General features: G+C 47.6%; 2 protein-coding genes across 3 annotated transcripts; both read left to right on the forward strand.

Annotated features, from left to right (window-relative positions):
• The first annotated feature begins 4,017 nt into the window (after nt 1–4,017).
• On the forward strand, nt 4,018–12,434 carry LOC119269058 (SAP30-binding protein-like). Its single transcript, XM_037550804.1, has 8 exons — nt 4,018–4,544; nt 4,640–4,697; nt 6,736–6,992; nt 7,463–7,664; nt 9,994–10,113; nt 10,225–10,325; nt 10,411–10,532; nt 12,164–12,434. The coding sequence occupies exons 1-8, from the start codon at nt 4,113–4,115 to the stop codon at nt 12,228–12,230; spliced, it is 1,359 nt and encodes a 452-aa protein (XP_037406701.1). The 5' UTR covers nt 4,018–4,112; the 3' UTR covers nt 12,231–12,434.
• A 1,895-nt stretch (nt 12,435–14,329) lies between these two features.
• Nucleotides 14,330–18,270, forward strand: LOC119269059 (nucleobase-ascorbate transporter 2-like). 2 transcript variants are annotated; one of them, XM_037550805.1, is made up of 15 exons: nt 14,330–14,479; nt 14,584–14,954; nt 15,082–15,179; nt 15,294–15,470; nt 15,567–15,667; nt 15,785–15,860; nt 15,951–16,010; nt 16,113–16,297; nt 16,516–16,612; nt 16,696–16,782; nt 16,903–16,961; nt 17,055–17,146; nt 17,255–17,332; nt 17,430–17,590; nt 17,748–17,960. In XM_037550805.1, exons 2-15 carry the CDS (start codon nt 14,864–14,866, stop codon nt 17,958–17,960), a joined length of 1,575 nt encoding a protein of 524 aa, XP_037406702.1. In that variant the 5' UTR covers nt 14,330–14,479; nt 14,584–14,863. The 2 variants fall into 2 exon arrangements, with proteins under 2 accessions (XP_037406702.1, XP_037406703.1); XM_037550806.1 differs by having other exon boundaries at nt 14,330–14,954; nt 17,748–18,270.
• The last annotated feature ends 350 nt before the right edge of the window (nt 18,271–18,620 follow it).

Genomic DNA, 18,620 nt, shown 5'->3' on the forward strand with positions numbered 1-18,620 from the left:
CCAACCGATCAAGTACCGAATGTACGGCACCTCCGAGTTCTGCACATGTTCAGCTCGATGACGTCCCTTGAACTCTTGATCCAGTAAAGTGTCGAGGTAGGGTTCCGTCAGCATGATGGCGTGGTGACGGTGATGATGAAGTGATCCGCGCAGGGCTTCGCCTAAGCACTATATACGTGAATATGACAGGAGGCGTAAACTATGAAGGGGGGCGCCACACACGGCTAACAATGTTTGTTGTGTGTTCTAGGCGCCCCTCCCCATATATATAGGTGGGAGGGGGAGGCTGACAGCCATGGGGCACCCCAAATAGGAGGAATCCTATTTGGGGGCCTTCTCCAATTCGGCCCCCCTTTCCTTTTCTCCGAAGGAGGGAAGGAAAAAGGGGAGAGGGAAAGGAAGGGGGGATCCTATTCCCTCTATTTCCTTTCATCCTCCCCTTTTCTTTCTCCACTTAGGCCGGCTCATATGGGGGCGCATCATCCCACTAGGGGCTGTTCTGTCCCGCCCTAGGCCCAATAAGGCCCATATCTTTGCCGGGGGGTGCCCGGAACCCTTTCCGGTGACCCAATACGTACCCGGTACCCCTGTAATACTTCCTGTGTCCAAGTACTATCGTCCTATGTATGAATCTTTACCTCTCGACCATTTCGGGACTCCTTGTCATGTCAGTGATCTCATCCGGGATTCCAAACAATATTCGGTCACCAAATCACATAACTCATATAATACAAATCGTCATTGAACATTAAACGTGCGGACCCTATGGGTTCGAGAACTATGTAGACATGACCGAGACACCTCTCCAGTCAATAACCAATAGCGGAACCAGGATGATCATATTGGTTCCCACATATTCTACGAAGATCTTTATCGATCGAACCGTTATGACAACATACATTATTCCCTTTGTCATCGATATGTTACTTGCCCGAGATTCGATCGTCGGTATCTCCATACCTAGTTCAATCTCGTTACCGGCAAGTCTCTTACTCGTTCCGTAATGCATCCTGTAACTAACTCATTAGTCACATTGCTTTCAAGGCTTATTATGGTGTGCATTACCGAGAGAGCCCAGAGATACCTCTCCGATACTCAGAGTGACAAATTCTAATCTCGATCTATGCCAACCCAACAAACACCTTCGGAGATACCTGTAGAGCATCTTTATAATCATCCAGTTACGTTGTGACGTTTGATAGCACATAAGGTATTCCTCTGGTATCTGGGAGTTGCATAATCTTATAGTCAAAGGAATATGTATACATCATGAAGAAAGCAATAGCAATAAAACTTAACGATTATTATGCTAAGCTAACGGATGGGTCTTGTCCATCACATTATTCTCCTAATGATGTGATCCTGTTAATCGAATGACAACACATGTCTACGGTTAGGAAACTTAACCATCTCTAATCAACGAGCTAGTCTAGTAGAGGCTTACTAGAGACACGGTGTTTTGTCTATGTATCCACACATGTACCAAGTTTCCAGTTAATACAATTTTAGTATGAATAATAAACATTTATCATGATATAAGGAAATATAAATAACAACTTTATTATTGCCTCTAGGGCATATTTCCTTCACTCCCTAGCCAAAACGAGTGGCTCAAATTCCACCATAAAATATCCACTACCAGCGTTGTGTTGCAACCTGCATGCAACAATCGCTCCAAGGTTATAACATTTGTCACCCGTGAGAGCGGTGCGTATGAGGTTCAAGTTAGGAGAACAAAGTATACTACAATCTTGTTTGCTTACGGTGCATTTTTTTCATTAAATAGTGCAAAGTATTGAATTGAGGGAAAATGAATACTCTTTATTCTACCTTGCGCCACTCCTCTAGTCGCACCATAGCAAAGGCTAGTCAAGAATATCTTATTATCAGATCTTGGTGGTTCGTCCAATGAACACCAAAATGGAATTTTGTAGTAGTTAGAAAATGTCTATAAGGGTAAAGTAAATGGATTGTCATACAGTTTAAATGACACTCTAGACTCACGAGGATGGAATTTAAATTATTTAGTAAACGACTATGTGAAATATTCCCCATGAGGATGGAGCATTGTGCCCACCTGGTGCACCCCCTCTGATGTTATTTGCATCAAAAATTTAGAAATATTCAGAAAAAATCATATTAAAATTTGAGAGCATTTTGAGAACTTTTATTTTTGGCTACATATCAAGAGAGTTAGATAGAGGGGATGAACTATTTCAATTTTTTTCGAAGGTACACAATTTAGCTTTATAGAAGAAGATAAATAAGACATACAACAATGTCAACAGCTCGCTACGAACAACGAAGGCGACCAACTCCACACCTGGTTCATACAAGGACAACTAAACACAACCACAACAACTACGACACAAAAAGCCTACCCAACACTGAGCCCTTCGTTGCGTCTCGGCCGACACTGAAGACCTCCGAAGAACAACAACTCCAGCTTCCTTGGATTAGCCAGCGACGACCGTACATGGCGTCGGAGGAGAAAGATCTGGGCAGTGGTAAACTTCGGAGGAGCACATCACGGGACCTCGAGTCTCCCAGCACAATGCTTCCAACAAAGTAACAACCTTAAGGACGTTGCCATCATGCTGATCCTACGAATCAAGGCTTTCGCCCCGAAGACAGCTGCCAATACGAGGTCGCGAGGAAGATGGTGTTGCACTCGGCGAAGCCTCCAGGAAGGTGAATGACACCCGCAGGTGCCATCAACACCGGTCCGGCCACAACCGAACATGATTTTCATCCGTAGCACTGCACATCTCCACGTCTCCAAGATCCAAGCCAGTCCCGAACAGATGTCGCACACCGCCGTCACCGCAACAACTTGCCATCGAAGCCCCCTCACTGCCGAGGGAACACACCCAAAGCCATCACCTTTAACATCGACTAGGAGCCGCATCAACCACCGAGCGGTGCAAAGCCAGCTCCGCCACGGTGGCCTTCACCTGCGCTAGGGGACTGCCACCAGAATGGAACCAACCCGCACCTCCGACTGCACTCCGGCACCCACACCGCCGAGGCATCACCGCACGCCTCACACGACAGCAGCCGAACGCCCGCTGCCCGCCAAGACCCTACCTAGCAAGGCCTCGCACCGCCGCCGCCGCCATGCCTGCGCTTGCACCGCCGCCACCGCCAGTGGCAGTGCACCACCTCCCCCCTCCATCCTGCTATGCTCCACGCAACGATCTAGAGACAACCGCCGCACTCCCTACCGTGAGCACCCCAAGGGCGCGCCGAAGAAGCACCAGATCCGGGCCGAGATCCCCAGATCTGCGCTCCGGGCGCCGCCAGCCAGCACCACCGACCCACCGCTAGCCTTCCACTGCCGGGAGCGAGTCGCCGCGGCACCACCAGCCCCTGCTCCGCCAGCTCCCGGAGGAAAGCGCCTCACCACCGTCCCGCCGGCCCGCGCCAGGCCACTCCTCTCCCGAGCAGCGCCCGACACCAACACCTCCGAGCACTGCCGACCGTGGGCGCCAGATCCGGCCGGACCACGCCAGGCCGCGCCATCCCAAGGCAGCGCCCCGCACCATCCAACACCGCCCGCCCACACCGACACATGCCTAACGCGCGGCGCCGCCGAGTCGCCTGACACCAAGAGGAAGGGCGTCCCGCGTCGCCTGCGTGCCTCGAGGGAAAGGGGTAACCCCGCCGCCGCCGACGCGCGCACGGGCTTTGCTCGGCGGCGTCTCTGGCGGCGGCGAGGGAGGGAAGGGAGGGGGTGGGGGTGGCGGCGTTAGTGTTTAGGGTTTCCGCCCGGGCCGCTCGCGGGAGCGGCACGGGGGACGTTACCCGGTATTTTTTTACCACGGAAGCATTCTCGCCCTTGTTGCTAACTATATTTCAGTTTTGCTAAAGCACATCTAGATGTGTTATAAGTATTGCACATCTAATTTCTATATCATTGATTTTATGCGGAGATTCACGTGGGAATTTGCAACGTTGGAAGGTGGGCCCTGGCGCCGTCACCGCCTGACCATCGTCTTCTAGTTGAACTCCCAAATTCCTAGATTTGCAATATTTCGCCTTCGTCCTCCCCGCGCCCTAGCCTTCGATCCACCCCCAAATTCGACCCTTCCTTCCGCTCCCTCCTCATCGCCATGGCGTCAGATACCGAGGGCATAGCCGCGCTGTTCTCCATGTACAACGATGACGACGAAGAGGACGCCGACGAGCCCGGACCTCCTTCCCCGCCGCCGCCCGCTGCGGCAACCTCCCCCTCCACGTCACCTCGAACCGGAGGTGAGAGCTCCAACCCTAACTCGAACCCCAACCCTTCTCCGGAGCACTCGCCGCCTCCCCTCCCCGAGGAGCAGGCCAGCCGCAAACCCCTAGCGAGCCCCCAGGTCTCGCCGGCGCTTCCGCCGCTGCCCTCGCGCCGTTCGCCCCTACCTTTCGCGGTTTCGTCCCCCTCCCCATCTCGTCCCCCGCTGTCCGCCCCGCCGCCCGATCTACCGCGCCCGCCACGGCGCGGGTCGCTTGCTATAGTGGACTACGCGCATGACGAGATGGCAATGTCGCCTGACCAGGAGGTAGAGCTTGGGGAGTATGTCATTAGTAATCCTTTGCTGTATTCTATTGCTTTTCTAAATTAACGATGACGTTGTTACTTGCGGTTTGGTTGCAGGACGGGGAGATCATGAGTGGCATAGGCGGCTTGGGCTTGGATGCTCAGGATGCTGAGGGTAAGCATGCTGTATAATTGTTACTCTGTGCTATGTTCGGCATGCAATCCTACACTCCAGTGCAAATTAATGTGTCTGGTTAGTTTGATGAATTGGTGACACATAGAGTTTTACTTGTTCAATGTTGCCGATTGCTATGTGTGTTGGTGCTTGTGGTTACCTCAAGTGTACATCTTATGCTATCAGAAAAACACGAATTAGAGATATGGTGAAATGTACCAGTAATGTCAGATGGATAAGGCACACTAGAAAACATGAAGCACTACTAGCTGTGGTTAGAAATCTGAATGGAGTATTATCATTTATTCATAAGACAGTAAGATGGAAATCTCTTCCTTTAGTGATGAGTAAATTAAAATAAAAAACTGTAACATTTGATTATGTTATATTTGCTTAATTTGTTCGCTGAAGAGTCATGTTAGTACACAGCCTTTTGTGTTTTGAATGTGTAATTTCTTTCTGGGTTAGACTCTTAGATGACACACATGTGATCCAGATATCAAATACACTTTATAATATTTGTGGCAAAAGTCCATAAAAGCTACTGATATCTGATGAGCTATCTGCTTCAGATTTGTACCTGATATCTCATTTCATTGCTAATATTTATAATACATGGTTTCTTTTGTAATGCTCTAGTACAACTGCATATTGCATGCATGGAAATAACTCAAACATAGAAACAAGTATTTAAATCATCTAACAGTAGTCTAATCACTGAAACTGCAAGATAACGTTAACTTGTGTCAAAATGAGATGAAATAGGTGACGTGCGACATAGATTATTCTCTAAACCGTGTAGATTTTTTTCTTGTGCCAAAATGTTTGACTTGGGAAGTTCTGAAAGTGGTTAATATTTCTATTATTCTATATACAGAATATTTGTTGACAAGTATGACCTGAAGAAGAGCAAAGACATAGCTGGAACCATGAAAATAGAGAATGCTACAAATATTCTTATTTCCATGTGTTAGCATTTGATTTTTTGGCTACTAATAACCTCGGCAACAGATTTGTAGGTTCTTTAATCTTGTCCAGAGTACATTTGCTTGCTAACTCAAACTTGGAACACTTTGGGTTTGTTTGGATTGGGACCAAATAGTACCTTATTACCATTTTTTTTGGCCATGACCAAAATATTGGTCTTTATCTGGATGAGTGCCAACTTTTTGGCATGCCAATGCTCCTTTCCCATCTCTAGTTCATTTTTTTAGCCAATGTTGGCCAATTTATGGGCAATCAAAACATGAACTAAAATTGTGGCTAGTCAATCTTCTGGTAGGGCAACCTTGGGCAACAACCAAATACACCCTTTGAGCCCTTGACCGCAGACTGCATCAGAGGTGTCACAATTTTTTTGTAAGGGACTTCATTTTTAATAGATATACTCCTTTGATAATTTGTTATTTGTGATCACCAGTTAATACCAACAGATATGCAGTAAACAAATGGGAATTCTTGATATTATGTTGGATTTCAATTCTGGTGTTGCTTGACGTACATATTTCTGTCATGTGTAGAAGTGTTTTAAGTTGAAGGTATTGTTCGCCTTTTGTGCAAAATCAAATCATAACAGCCGCTACACTTCTTTTCATGTGCACTAAATTGTACTCCGTTTCTTTTTAGTCCGCATATAAGGTTTGGTCAAAGTCAAGCTTTGTAGGGTTTGACTAACTTTATATTAAAAAATATAAACATTCACCATATGAAATCAATATTATCAGATGCACCATGAAACGTATGTTCATACTATATAGTTTTAGTATTGTAGATGTTCATATTTTTTTAATATAAATTTGGTCAAACTTTGTGTAGTTTGACTTTGACCAAATCTTATATGCGGAGTAAAAAGAAACGGAGGGAGTATGCATTCTATTTTATTTTTATTGTTGGAACACTTGGCGTACATATTTCTGCCATCTATAGAAGTGTTTTCAGTTTAGTTACTGGCTGTCTTCACCTTTTTATGGAGTCATTACAACATCTACACTTCCGATTTTATATCCAGTCTGCTTTATATTTCTATCCTATCTTGTAGGGATTCTTGAAGAAAGAGTTCTCTCAGGCACTGTTCATATTCTCACCCCAAAAGTCCTATCAGAAACTTCTCAGCATTTGGATGCACCTGAGCAGAACCAAATGAGGGCAGATGTTCCAGTGGATGTAACGGGAACAGAAGCTGAAGATGCTAGGGTGGAGGAAGCTTCTGATATTTCTACCAATGTTCAGAATGATGATCCATTGAGCCGTTTCCTTCCTCCGCCTGTGACTACAAAATGTTCTACAGCATTACAGGTTATCTTTCGAACAAATTATTATTCCCACACTATTTTCAGCATAAAAAAATTCATCATATTTCTCATGTAGAACATACAGCTCCCTTCTGGCAATGTCATTATTTGTGTAATCTGAAATGGTGAAAATATTCTGTTGGCAACTGTTTCATATATTTCCACACCACTTCCTGCAATACGATATTTCTGAGATACCTTTTTTTTGTACTTTCCGTTTCTTTTCTCTAATGCATAAATAGATCTCCAAATTGTTCAGGCAGCCTATTTGTGATTATGGTTTCTTAAACTTTTGATTATTTCTTGTACACTCATGTGGGTCTTTTTTCATGTTAACTTAAACTTATCGTTGTATGACGGCTTTCCATGTGATACCCATACCACTTGGAATGCATGTCTACATCCTTCACACTTGTTCTTGTTTTTACATGAAAATATGGCTGTAGTTACTCATGTTCCACTGTTTTCCTGCAGCAAAGGATAAACAAGTTCCTTGGATACAAAAGGTCTGGAAAGAGCTTTAATGCTGAAGTGCGTAACAGAAAGGACTACAGAAATCCTGACTTTTTGCAGCATGCTGTGCGGTACCAAGAAATTGATCAGATAGGGACCTGCTTCAGTAAAGATGTTTTCAATCCATATGGGTACGATAAAAGTGACTACTACGAGGAGATAGGTATGCTATAGTCATGTTTGATCCAATATGCTATCCTTTTGGGCCACACCTTCCTTTTTGAAAGATAATTGAACATCTGAGTGTAGCTTCCATGTTCATGTATAATACCAGTACCTATTTAGTCATGCAATTGTAGTTGAAATCAATAGAAGTTCCACTATGGCGGCCATCTGGGATGTGATTGCAAAGGAACATGCACACTGCTTTTAATTTTTGAGTGTGTGCACTTGCTTGTAAGGCATATCGAATCCCATGACCCTCCAGGTTGCCTCAAACTTTTAAGTATGCCGGGCTTGATTAGCTATTGAAGATCAAAGAAGTTGTGGACAATCATGAAACTGTCTGGAGAGTGTTGTTTTATGTTATAATAAAATATAGAAAACCCCATGTACTTGTCGCATAAGCAATACAAAGCCACTGCTTCTTTTTTTGGGCTTGTACCTGGACCCTGGTAACAAACTAGTAAACTACTACATGTTCTAACAATATTCACCTAGAACAGGGCCCTTGTTCTCCTGTTAATCATCATAAGTTCACACTAGAAACTAGATCAAACCCTGTATTACTAAATAACAATCAGCTATTAATTAAAACAAGGAAGATGAATCATGGCATTTGATCAATCACCACCCAAACTCCTGCTTATAAGTCCAAAACACACCACATGCAGTCTATACTGAGCTCAAGAACTCTGCAGCTTGACCACACCAACTCGTTGCCCTTCAGTGGTGATTGCAGTGGTGCCCATCTGGTCTGTGCACCACTTTATGATCAATACCGCCTTCCCATGTCATACTTCCCTTCCCTAACCTACCCTGCACCTCGTCCAACCACCCTCTTTGAGCCATTTCCACCATGACCTTCCTCTCCAACCATACCTACGTCTACCTCATTCATCTAAGCATCTTCTTGGAACCACCTCCTTTTGTCCAGCCACCCTCATGATTGCTGCCTTTGTCAAGCGCTGACAGTTAGGTCCACCGCCAGTGCCACCTTAAGCGCCATGCGTTTACACTCCATCTGTTCTTGCTGAGCGCAGACACCCATCCATGTGACGCCAGCAATGAGTAAGGGTAACCTCAGTCAGCTATTTGATTGGGAGCAATTCAGCAGAGAAGGGTGTGTCTGGATGTACTCTGAGAGCATGCCCCTGCACCATGCACGTGATAGGTGCTGTTAACCTTCATCGCATGTTCGGTATGCCATTGCGGACGGTACAATCCGCTCCAGTGCTGCACAAGAAATGCTATGGAAGGCTGGTGAGCCACCGGACATGGTGTTGACAAGCCGGTTGCCCAAGGCTGAGGGGGTCAGGTTCTATGGAACCGTATTTTGAAAATTTCAGACCGAACCCCAAAACCATGGCCGTATCTCTTCTTTGCTATGCCCATCCATCAATGTCTCAAATTCAAATCCTGCAACACTCCCATGGTTGTTTTAGTTGCTTCGCCGCATCCCTGCCTGCAAGGCTGCAAGTCCCCCCCTTCCATTTCACTCTCTTTTTTCTCGCTAGACCCATGCAACGGTCAAATTGCACATAAGCTTGTCCATATATCTCCCATGCTGTTTGGCTAACTCAGCTTTTTGGTGGTTCCGTACCAACGCACGGGCGCTGAGCTAGCCAGGGAAAAAGAACCAGCTGGTTATACAGGTCCCGGTTTGTTTAGACGTTCCTGGTGTTTATTTAGACATTCCTGGTGAAAGTGCTGCAGCGCAGCATACAAACTCAGAAGAGGCTGTCATGGCAGGTTTCGAGTAGGCCAGGATCAAGCCGATTCAAGTTATGGTAGGCTTGAGAGGAGATTAGAAGTAACTCGTTGGAAAGAGTCCAAGCTGTCCTTTCCTTGAGTTTGAAGACAATGCCAGTCGGCCTCGTATCTTTTGTTTCTCAAGCAATAAGAGATCCCTCTTCCCGGATGCTGCCCTCGACCTTCTGAACTCTTGTACCTTTTCCCGCTGTACCCGTCCTTCTGAACTCTCATACCTTTCCCTCCTCTTCCAGATGGGTTATACACCTAGTGCTAAGTCCTTAAGTGCATATTCTAGTCGTAACACTAGGTGTTCTACTACGGCTAATCCATGCTTGTTCTTCATTTGTTTTCTGTCTGTATTCTTTTCTAACATTTTATTTAGTTTCAGATTTGTCTCAATTTTTTTTTACCAAACATCTCCCACTCACCACCTTCTATCCTGGTTGTTGGTGAACTATCCTTACAACCTGTGTGTGCGCATTTGTTGACAGTGAATCTTTCAGTTCTTTATGCTTTGGTCTTATCTAAGGAAGTATAGTCCAATCACGATCTTGTATCTGCCGCCAATTTGTCTACAGAAGCTGATATGAAGCGTGAACTTGAGAGGAAGGAACAGGAGAAGAAAAGAAATCCAAGAATTGATTTTACTAGTTCTGGAGTACAACCTCCAATCAATCCATCAATAGCGAAGATTTCAGGTACATTTGCATTTTTTCTTGCGAGAAAAAAGAAGTGTGCGTGCTTTATTTTGACAAACTATTACCTTCAGGCAATCTTGTATTTCTGATTCACATCTGTATGTTTTGCAGCCGCCATATCAGCAGCAGCTGTAGCTGGTGTATCGGTTCTGGCATCGGCAGATACTGTACAGAAAGAGGCTAGGCCAAACAAAAAGTCAAAATGGGATAAGGTTTCTAATTCCCTCGCTCAATGCATTTACCTTCTTTTGGAATCAACATTTTTATGACCGGCTTCTGTTTTCTGTTATTGGCTAGGTTGATGGTGATACTAAGAACCCTGCAGCTGCTAGTGGACTTGACAGTCGGTCAGCAGCCAGTGGATCTGCCACACTTTTGACTTCTGAAAATGCTGTTGCTGGTGGATATGCTGCTTTTGCGTGAGTTCTCTTCTTTCCACACAATTATTTCCTTCATAATCCGTTATAGCACATGTTGTTCCTTAATGTAGTCATATTTTTGTTTGTCTGTTGCTGCTGATCAAAATATGCTTACCAATCAGATTAACCAATGGAAATGTTCATAGCTGTAGCCCTGTGTGCTTTTACATGCTCGTTTTTTTTCCTGATGAAATCTGCCTACTCCACGCTGTTGTAGCATAATTGTAATGGTACCAAGTTGAAGTTGATGTTGAAATTGATAACTTAGATTATTTAATGGACGTTATTAATGCGACAATGAAGTGTTCAGCTTATTTTTTAGAGTTAATTACACAACCACAACTTTAGGTATTCCTTTTACAGTTCACCAGAATTTTTGGACCTTTTTTCACAGAACCACAACTTGTAGTCTGAACTTTCACGGATGACCCAAATCAGCTGTTTTTCGGATGTTTGAGAGCAAACCTGATAAGACGAGTCCACCCGTCTGTGCTAACATGGATGGCCACATGTATAATATAGGTGACATGGGGCCTACCTGCAAGCCTTCTCTCTTGTCTCTCCCTCCCAAGGCTGAACCCCTGTCTGCTCGATGACCTCTCTCCTTTCCTCCAACCTCAAGCTCCCTGGAGCTCCACCTCTCTTTCTCTGATCTGTTGTCTTGTTGCCACAGACTTGTTCTCCGACGTCTGCCGTGTTTGAGTCCGCCGCCCATCCACAACCACCCCCACCTCCCCGGCCTCCTTTCGACAATCATCCGAGCTTCCAGAGTGGGACTTGGAGACGGAGGACAACCTTGACCCAGCGCCACCGCTTGATCTTGAGTGCGATTCCCGTCACCAGTCCCTTTGCTGCCTCCTCCGCAGGTTCAGTTTGCTGCTGCAGCCGGCCACTGGCCCGATCTGATGATGGTGGCGGCACAATTGCAACAGAGAGCAGAACGGCACGGTGGTGACGTGGCGTGTGTCGGTAGTGGTGGCTGGTGGCCTGATTGTGAGGTGGGCTGCTCTGTGTCGTGCACATACGCACGGGAGGCACAAACCTACTCGGCGGCTCCTACTTCATTGTCTTCTGTTGCTATATGCCCTGCTGCTCATGTACACTGGGGACCTAGTCTGCAGACACCACACCAACTGCTGGCACACCATCTCGCCATGTTTTTCGTCACGACTTGGCTTTGCTAGAGCCTGGATAAAAAGATGATAGGAGGAAGCACGCAAGGGGAAGAGGGAGATGAGAGGCTGGCCTGTGGTTCCCACATCCACTTCAGCATATCCCATGCGAGCGTCCACACAAAGCGCTGGCGAGTGGACCCATCATGTCACGTTTTCTTTTTCAACATGGAATTGGCCGGTTTGGCTTACTTATAAAGATTAGTTCAGAAGTTGTGTTTTGTGAAAAGAAGTCCTATAGCTGTGGTAAATTGCTAAGGGGGACCCTGAAGTTGTGGTTTCATGCAATTATTCAAGTCTGAACCATGATAACTACATGTGGATTTGTTTACTTGAACTGCATAGTTTATAAGAACGACTTGTATCAAGTTAGATTGCAGCAACCTTTAATAATATCCATTTTCGTTATCTTTCTGGGCATTGTGTCAATTGTAACATGGTTCTCTTATTTATTTTCAGGCAACAGAAGAGAAAAGAAGCTGAAGAAAGGAGGACAAGTGATTACAAGTCAGACAGGAGATCATAGCTGTTCTATTTTGTTATTTGATTGGGAGATTTCGGATTGCATACTTGTGTAATAATCATGTAATGTACAAACAAATTTTGTAGTTGCTCTAAGGGATTTCTGGAAAAAGAAATGATATGAGCTAACACGAATGCATTAAAAGAACTGGGAGCACTTTTCCCCTATAGATCAATGCTAAGCTTGTCGTAGCTGTGGTTCTTATTCTACCCCAATTGACTGTTCTGGCGTTTCTAGAGGGTGAAAAGTTTATCACCATTACCGATTTACTGTCAAACTAACTGTCAAGTTGCTCGTGTTCTATGAGTCTAGTCAATCTCGATTCTGCTCCACTGATCATTTTCATGTGACATTTCAGGGGTCCGGTCTGGCGGCATGGATGATGCTGATGGCCATTCGGTGTGAACAATCAGTTAAGACTCATCATGTATATCTGGGACCACGGATGCGTACAACGTAGCCGTCCCTCCCTACAAGCGGCTACACCGTCAATCAACTGGACGGCGTATTCAAGGCCGAGCCATTTGAACGCCATTTGCTACTGGAACGGTCAGTGGCCAGCACAAGATTTGCCTAAAAGGGAAAACAAAAACAAGCAGCAGCCAGCACCATTTGCGCTCGAACGGTCAGTAGCCCTGAAACTGCAGCTGGATGGCTCGTCGGTGAATGGAACCACCAACCGGCAGGGCAGCCGCCGTCCCTGCCATTAGTTATTATTACTGCGAACAAACTTGACGCTTGCCCTTAAATTCACCACAGTGCAGCGTGTACAACCACACCAGCCCTAGATAGATCTGGCAGCGCAGTGCAGTGCAGTGCGGCAGCACAGTGAAGTGAATGGGACTTCCCGTTGGCCTGGTCGCAGCAGTATGTAAAAGTTTACTTCCTGTGGATTAGACGGACCCTTTCGCACCGCAGCGGCAATAACTCGGCTCCCTGCTTTGTTGACAGTAAAAAAAATGGAGTACGTATTGAAGGCAGGGCCACCCACCATGGCAGCATCACACACAAATGTAGACCGGCGCAGCGGCGGGGGCATTGCACGGGAGTCCGTGCAGCAGCAGGCTATCTCATGAGATCGCTTTCGGCCGTACGCGGGGCCCCGGCTGCTGGCCGGGAGGAGGGGGCGTCGTCTTGCACGGTGACGCGCCCGCACCCCCAGAGGCAACTGGGCCGCCGGTGCTGCCTGCTCGTGCTATGTGCTCCTCCTCTCCTCTCTCGCCACGAGCCCAAACACAACACACATCTCATCATCATCAACCCCACACCGCCACACCGCAGCGCACCCAACGGTAACTTTCCTTTCCCGTGGCCTGGCTGGTGTCTCATCTCGGGCGCAGTATTCTACTGCGAGCGAGGCAGAAAACAAGGACATGAGCCGACGTGCCCGCCCGCTTTAACAATCGGGAAGACTACAAGCATCCCCTGCGGCCGTCAGGTGGCGCTGTGGATATCTAATTGGACCGAGCGAGTGCATGTCCCATCGGCTTCATCAGGAGGTGTTCCCCCTCCAACGGGCGGAGGAGTGGAGGGCTACATGATACGTATACATGATACTACGTCCCACGTACAACGTGCGTGCAATGCAGTGCCCTTGGCGTGCCAAGAAAGGTCTTCCGGTCGTGCCTGGACCTTGACCGGGCGGGAGGAGTCGTCAATGCCTCAATGATAGGAGGAGAAAGCACGTAGACGTATTCTCCGGCACGAAAGTATTTAAAAAATGATAGGAGGAGAAAGCACGTAGACGTATTCTCCGGCACGAAAGTATTTACCGCTACCACCTTTTGCGCTCCGCACGTTACGGCGGGGGCTCATGGGTAAAGTCCGGTCGTCAAGCAGTAGAAAAATGATGAAAGGCAAGGAAGACACGACATGGTTCAAAGGAAAGGGAAAGGAAAAAGAAAAGAAAGACCTACAGTGCAGCGCGTAGATTATGATGCGGCTGTCCTAGGTAGGCTCGTAGGAGCGGCCGGTAGGGTAATGAAACGCAACGCAACGCCGGGGGCAGTTTGGTCAGAGCCAAAAATCCAACGGCCGGTTCTCCGGGAGGGAGGATGCAATGCATCATGCATGCAGGGTGGGGAAGAAGAACACAACAGTGTCACTCCACAGACCGGAAAGCATTTAGCCCAGGAGGGAGGAGCCTCCCGAGGATAAAAGGAAAAGGGGGAAGGGCAAAGGAAAGGAGAGGCACCACCACCACCACCACGACGGCACGAGAAAGGCTGGCGACTCACTCCAGTGGCGTAGCGGTACGCTAGCGGCCAGCCGCAGTATCTCTAGCGTCGTAGTGCCGCGGATTGCTCTTGCCGTTCGCACTTCGCCGCTCGCTTGCTCACCATCATCATCCCCGCAGCCTTTTTCCCCAACAGATTTCGTCCGGGCTCCTGCAAAGGTGCGCCGAGGCTCTTGAGTGCTGCGGGTGGAGGAAGCAAGCCCCCCGTCCGGTTGTCTTCTTCCCCCGCCAGAGGACAAGGAGCGGTCACAAGGGATCACCGCCAGGGCCGCCGTGCGGTGCGGTGGTTGCCTTCATAAGCCAGGGAGGGAAGCAACCCTGTGGAGTGCGGTACAGAGGAGCGGCGTTTCTTCTTTCTTTCTTCTTCCTCTCGGCGGCGGTGCGAGGCCAGCAAGGGGAGATGTCGGAGGTGAAGCCGGAGGAGATCAGCCACCCGGCCATGGAGCAGCTCCAGGGGTTCGAGTACTGCATCGACTCCAACCCTCCATGGGGTGAGTGCCCGCCCGTCCGTCCAACCTTGTTTCTGATCCACCAGCTTTGCTGCATTTTCGAGCCTTCCAGCTACTACTCTGTCTGTGTTCCACTCTGAGGCGTGGTCTCTTGTCTTGTGTTCTTCAGGGGAGGCCATCATACTGGGCTTCCAGCACTACATCCTGGCGCTGGGCACGGCCGTCATGATCCCGGCGGTGCTGGTGCCCATGATGGGCGGGAGCGACGTGAGTGCGCCCTGCCTCTGCGTTTCTTGATTCACACCACCCCATGGGTTTGGCGCCTGGCATCACAAGTTTCAGTGCCAACAATGTCTGATGCTGTTCTCGGATGGGTTGCAGGGAGACAGGGTGAGGGTGGTGCAGACGCTGCTCTTCGTCACCGGCATCAACACGCTGCTGCAGTCGCTCTTCGGGACGCGGCTGCCGACGGTCATAGGCGGCTCCTACGCCTTCGTCATCCCGGTGATGGCCATCGTGCAGGACTCGTCGCTCGCGGCCATACCCGACGACCACGAGGTGACCAATCAATCATTCATTCACTTTTACTTTCTAGTATCCGCACATTCAGAAATTCTTTAACGGCATGGTCTAATCAAAATCATCTTTGAGCAGAGGTTCCTCCAGAGCATGAGGGCCATACAGGGGGCGCTCATAGTGTCCTCCAGCATTCAGATCATCCTTGGTTACAGCCAGCTCTGGGGTATTTTCTCCAGGTACCACCACACACTGTCAAGTACTAGTTGTATTAGTAGTGACATGTTGCGTGCTACATTTACACATTAGTTCAGTTTTGTTTACTGATGGATGTGTGGCCTGGGTGTAACTTTCAGATTCTTCAGTCCACTGGGAATGGCGCCGGTGGTTGCGCTGCTCGGTTTTGGTCTCTTCGAAAGAGGATTCCCTGTGGTATGGCTTGCTCTGCACCTGATTCTTCATTTTCTTAGAAAGATGACACTTCGTTCAGCATTGGTACTTATTTGATATTGTGTATATCAGGTTGGGAGATGCGTTGAGGTTGGCCTGCCAATGTTAATCCTCTTTGTTGTGCTTTCCCAGGTTTGATAAGCAACCCTAATCATCCAAGTCTTTGCCAGTTAAACTAAAATTAGTCCTTATTAGAAGTTCAGCATTGCTAACTGCCTTCTTGTTTCTTACCAGTATCTGAAGAATGTACAGATAAGAGAGATCCCCATACTGGAACGATTCTCCCTGTTCATCTGTATCGCATTGGTCTGGGCGTATGCTCAAATTCTCACTTCTGGTGGCGCGTATAATCATAGCACCGAGGTCACTCAGATCAACTGCCGCACTGACCGTGCCAATCTGATCTCTTCCGCCCCATGGTTAGCCCCTTTGCCAGTTTTCCCAATATAAATTTAGAATCTTCTTGACCTCTTGCGTGTACATGAAAATGGTTCATCTGCATTGCGCATCCTGTTTTTTGATTTATACAACTCTCAAATCAGCTCTTCAGTTGGAAAAATAATAATCCATTTTAAAGAGTATTACTTATTATTTGGTCGAGTTTCGTACTGATATGATTGCGCTGTCCTTATTCCAGGATTAAGATCCCATACCCCCTGCAGTGGGGGGCACCAACCTTCAGTGCCGGCCAATCGTTCGGTATGGTGTCTGCGGTTTTGGTCTCGCTAATAGAGGTGACACCCCTAATTGCTCGTTGACAGCAGCCATTTCTTCTATGCAATTTAGTCATGATGTTAACAACGTCTCCGTTCAACAGTCCACAGCTTCTTACAGCGCTGCAGCTCGGCTTGCAAGTGCAACTCCACCTCCAGCTCACATCCTGAGCAGAGGCATCGGGTGGCAGGTAAATATCATCTTCGAACCCTGATTGTTTTATTCTTCTCAGTTCTGAATGCTATTCAAAACTGAAAACTAATTTTACTTCCACAAGAGATTTGCTGAGTAACAACGCTCTATGCAACAGGGAATCGGCATCCTCCTTTGTGGGCTCTTTGGAACAGGGACCGGCTCCACTGTCTCAGTGTACGTTGCACAAAAGAGATCACATAATATATGAAGAAGCATTACAAAACTGTTTCTTCCAGCCTTGATTGATACTGTCGGGAACAAATGCAGGGAGAACGTGGGGTTACTAGGATCAACGAGGATCGGGAGCCGCCGCGTCATACAAATCTGTGCTGGCTTCATGATCTTCTTCTCCATGCTGGGTGAGCTATCTGAACTGAACTGTCTTCAGAATGATGATTTCTTATACTGAAAAACAGCACAGTATCCCTGAAGAGAACTCTCACTCTCTCTTGCATCATCATGTGCAGGGAAATTTGGAGCGCTGTTCGCTTCCATCCCGTTCACCATCTTTGCCGCGGTGTACTGCGTCCTGTTCGGACTAGTTGGTTGGTTACCACGCCCCATCTGCTGCTACGAATACTACGTGCATTTGATTGACGACGGTCTGGTTAATCGCTGTTGGCTTTTTCTGTGTGTCTGCAGCTGCGGTGGGGCTCTCCTTCTTGCAGTTCACCAACATGAACTCGATGCGCAACCTGTTCATCGTCGGCGTGTCCATCTTCCTTGGCCTGTCCGTGCCGGAGTACTTCTTCCGCTACAGCATGGCTGCCCAGCGTGGTCCAGCGCACACTAAAGCTGGATGGGTCTCTCTCTCTCTCTCTCTCTCTCTCTCTCTCTCTCTCTCTCTCTCTCTCTCTCTCTCTCTCATGGCGCGTAGTGGTCAAAACATCTTCTTGGCGTGCCTGAACTCCACTTTAACATTGTGTGTGGCCGGCCCTGACATGTACGCATTGCATGCAGTTCAACGACTACATCAACACCATCTTCTCGTCGCCGCCGACGGTGGGGCTGATGGTGGCCGTGTTCCTGGACAACACGCTGGAGGTGAAGGACGCTGGCAGGGACCGCGGGATGCCGTGGTGGGTGCCCTTCCGCTCCTTCAAGGGGGACAGCAGGAACGAGGAGTTCTACAGCCTGCCATTCAACCTCAACCGCTTCTTCCCTCCCTCGTAAACGCTCCAGGGATAAAAGGAAGAAAGGACATGGTTTCTTTCTTGGCTGATGCGATCATGTGCGCGGCTGTTCTGATCGGAGTGTTGTTGAACAGTGGAAATAGTAGATGTGTATTGCCTCTAGCTGGTCATTGTTTCATTCGTTCATTTTCTTTGTTATCTATATGCTTGTAGATCGGGGTGGGGAGGTGCCGGCTCGGTGAACCAACCCTGTCGTATGTAGTTCCTGTTTTTGACCATTCCGCAAACAAGATCATGTATGTGGCCTACCGTGGTGTGATATATATAGTACTCCCTCCCGAAATGCTCAATGGAGCTCACAAGTGTGCAAATTATCATGACAAAATACGTTAAAACGAGTGCTACACAAAAAAACAGAACCAAATACCCTTGGAGATTTAGTATGTGCACTATTCATCCTAAAAATTTCGGCCTCTTCTGACGCAATTTTTTTCCAGCCTCCATGGAGGTCGAGCTCCAAAACGCTCCACTCTACCCCTCCCATTATCTAAGGTGCCTAAGCTTTTGGCGATGATTCTCCCACTATCTCTAAATCTCCAACGGTATTTGGTTTGTGCCCTAGCTAGTGCTATCAAATTTTTGGCATAACCAAAGCACAATGGCATTGGTTCTTTGGTTTACAGCCTTAGTAACTACAATA

The sequence above is a fragment of the Triticum dicoccoides genome, chromosome 3A (genome assembly GCF_002162155.2).
Source record: "Triticum dicoccoides isolate Atlit2015 ecotype Zavitan chromosome 3A, WEW_v2.0, whole genome shotgun sequence".
Lineage (NCBI taxonomy): Eukaryota > Viridiplantae > Streptophyta > Magnoliopsida > Poales > Poaceae > Triticum > Triticum dicoccoides.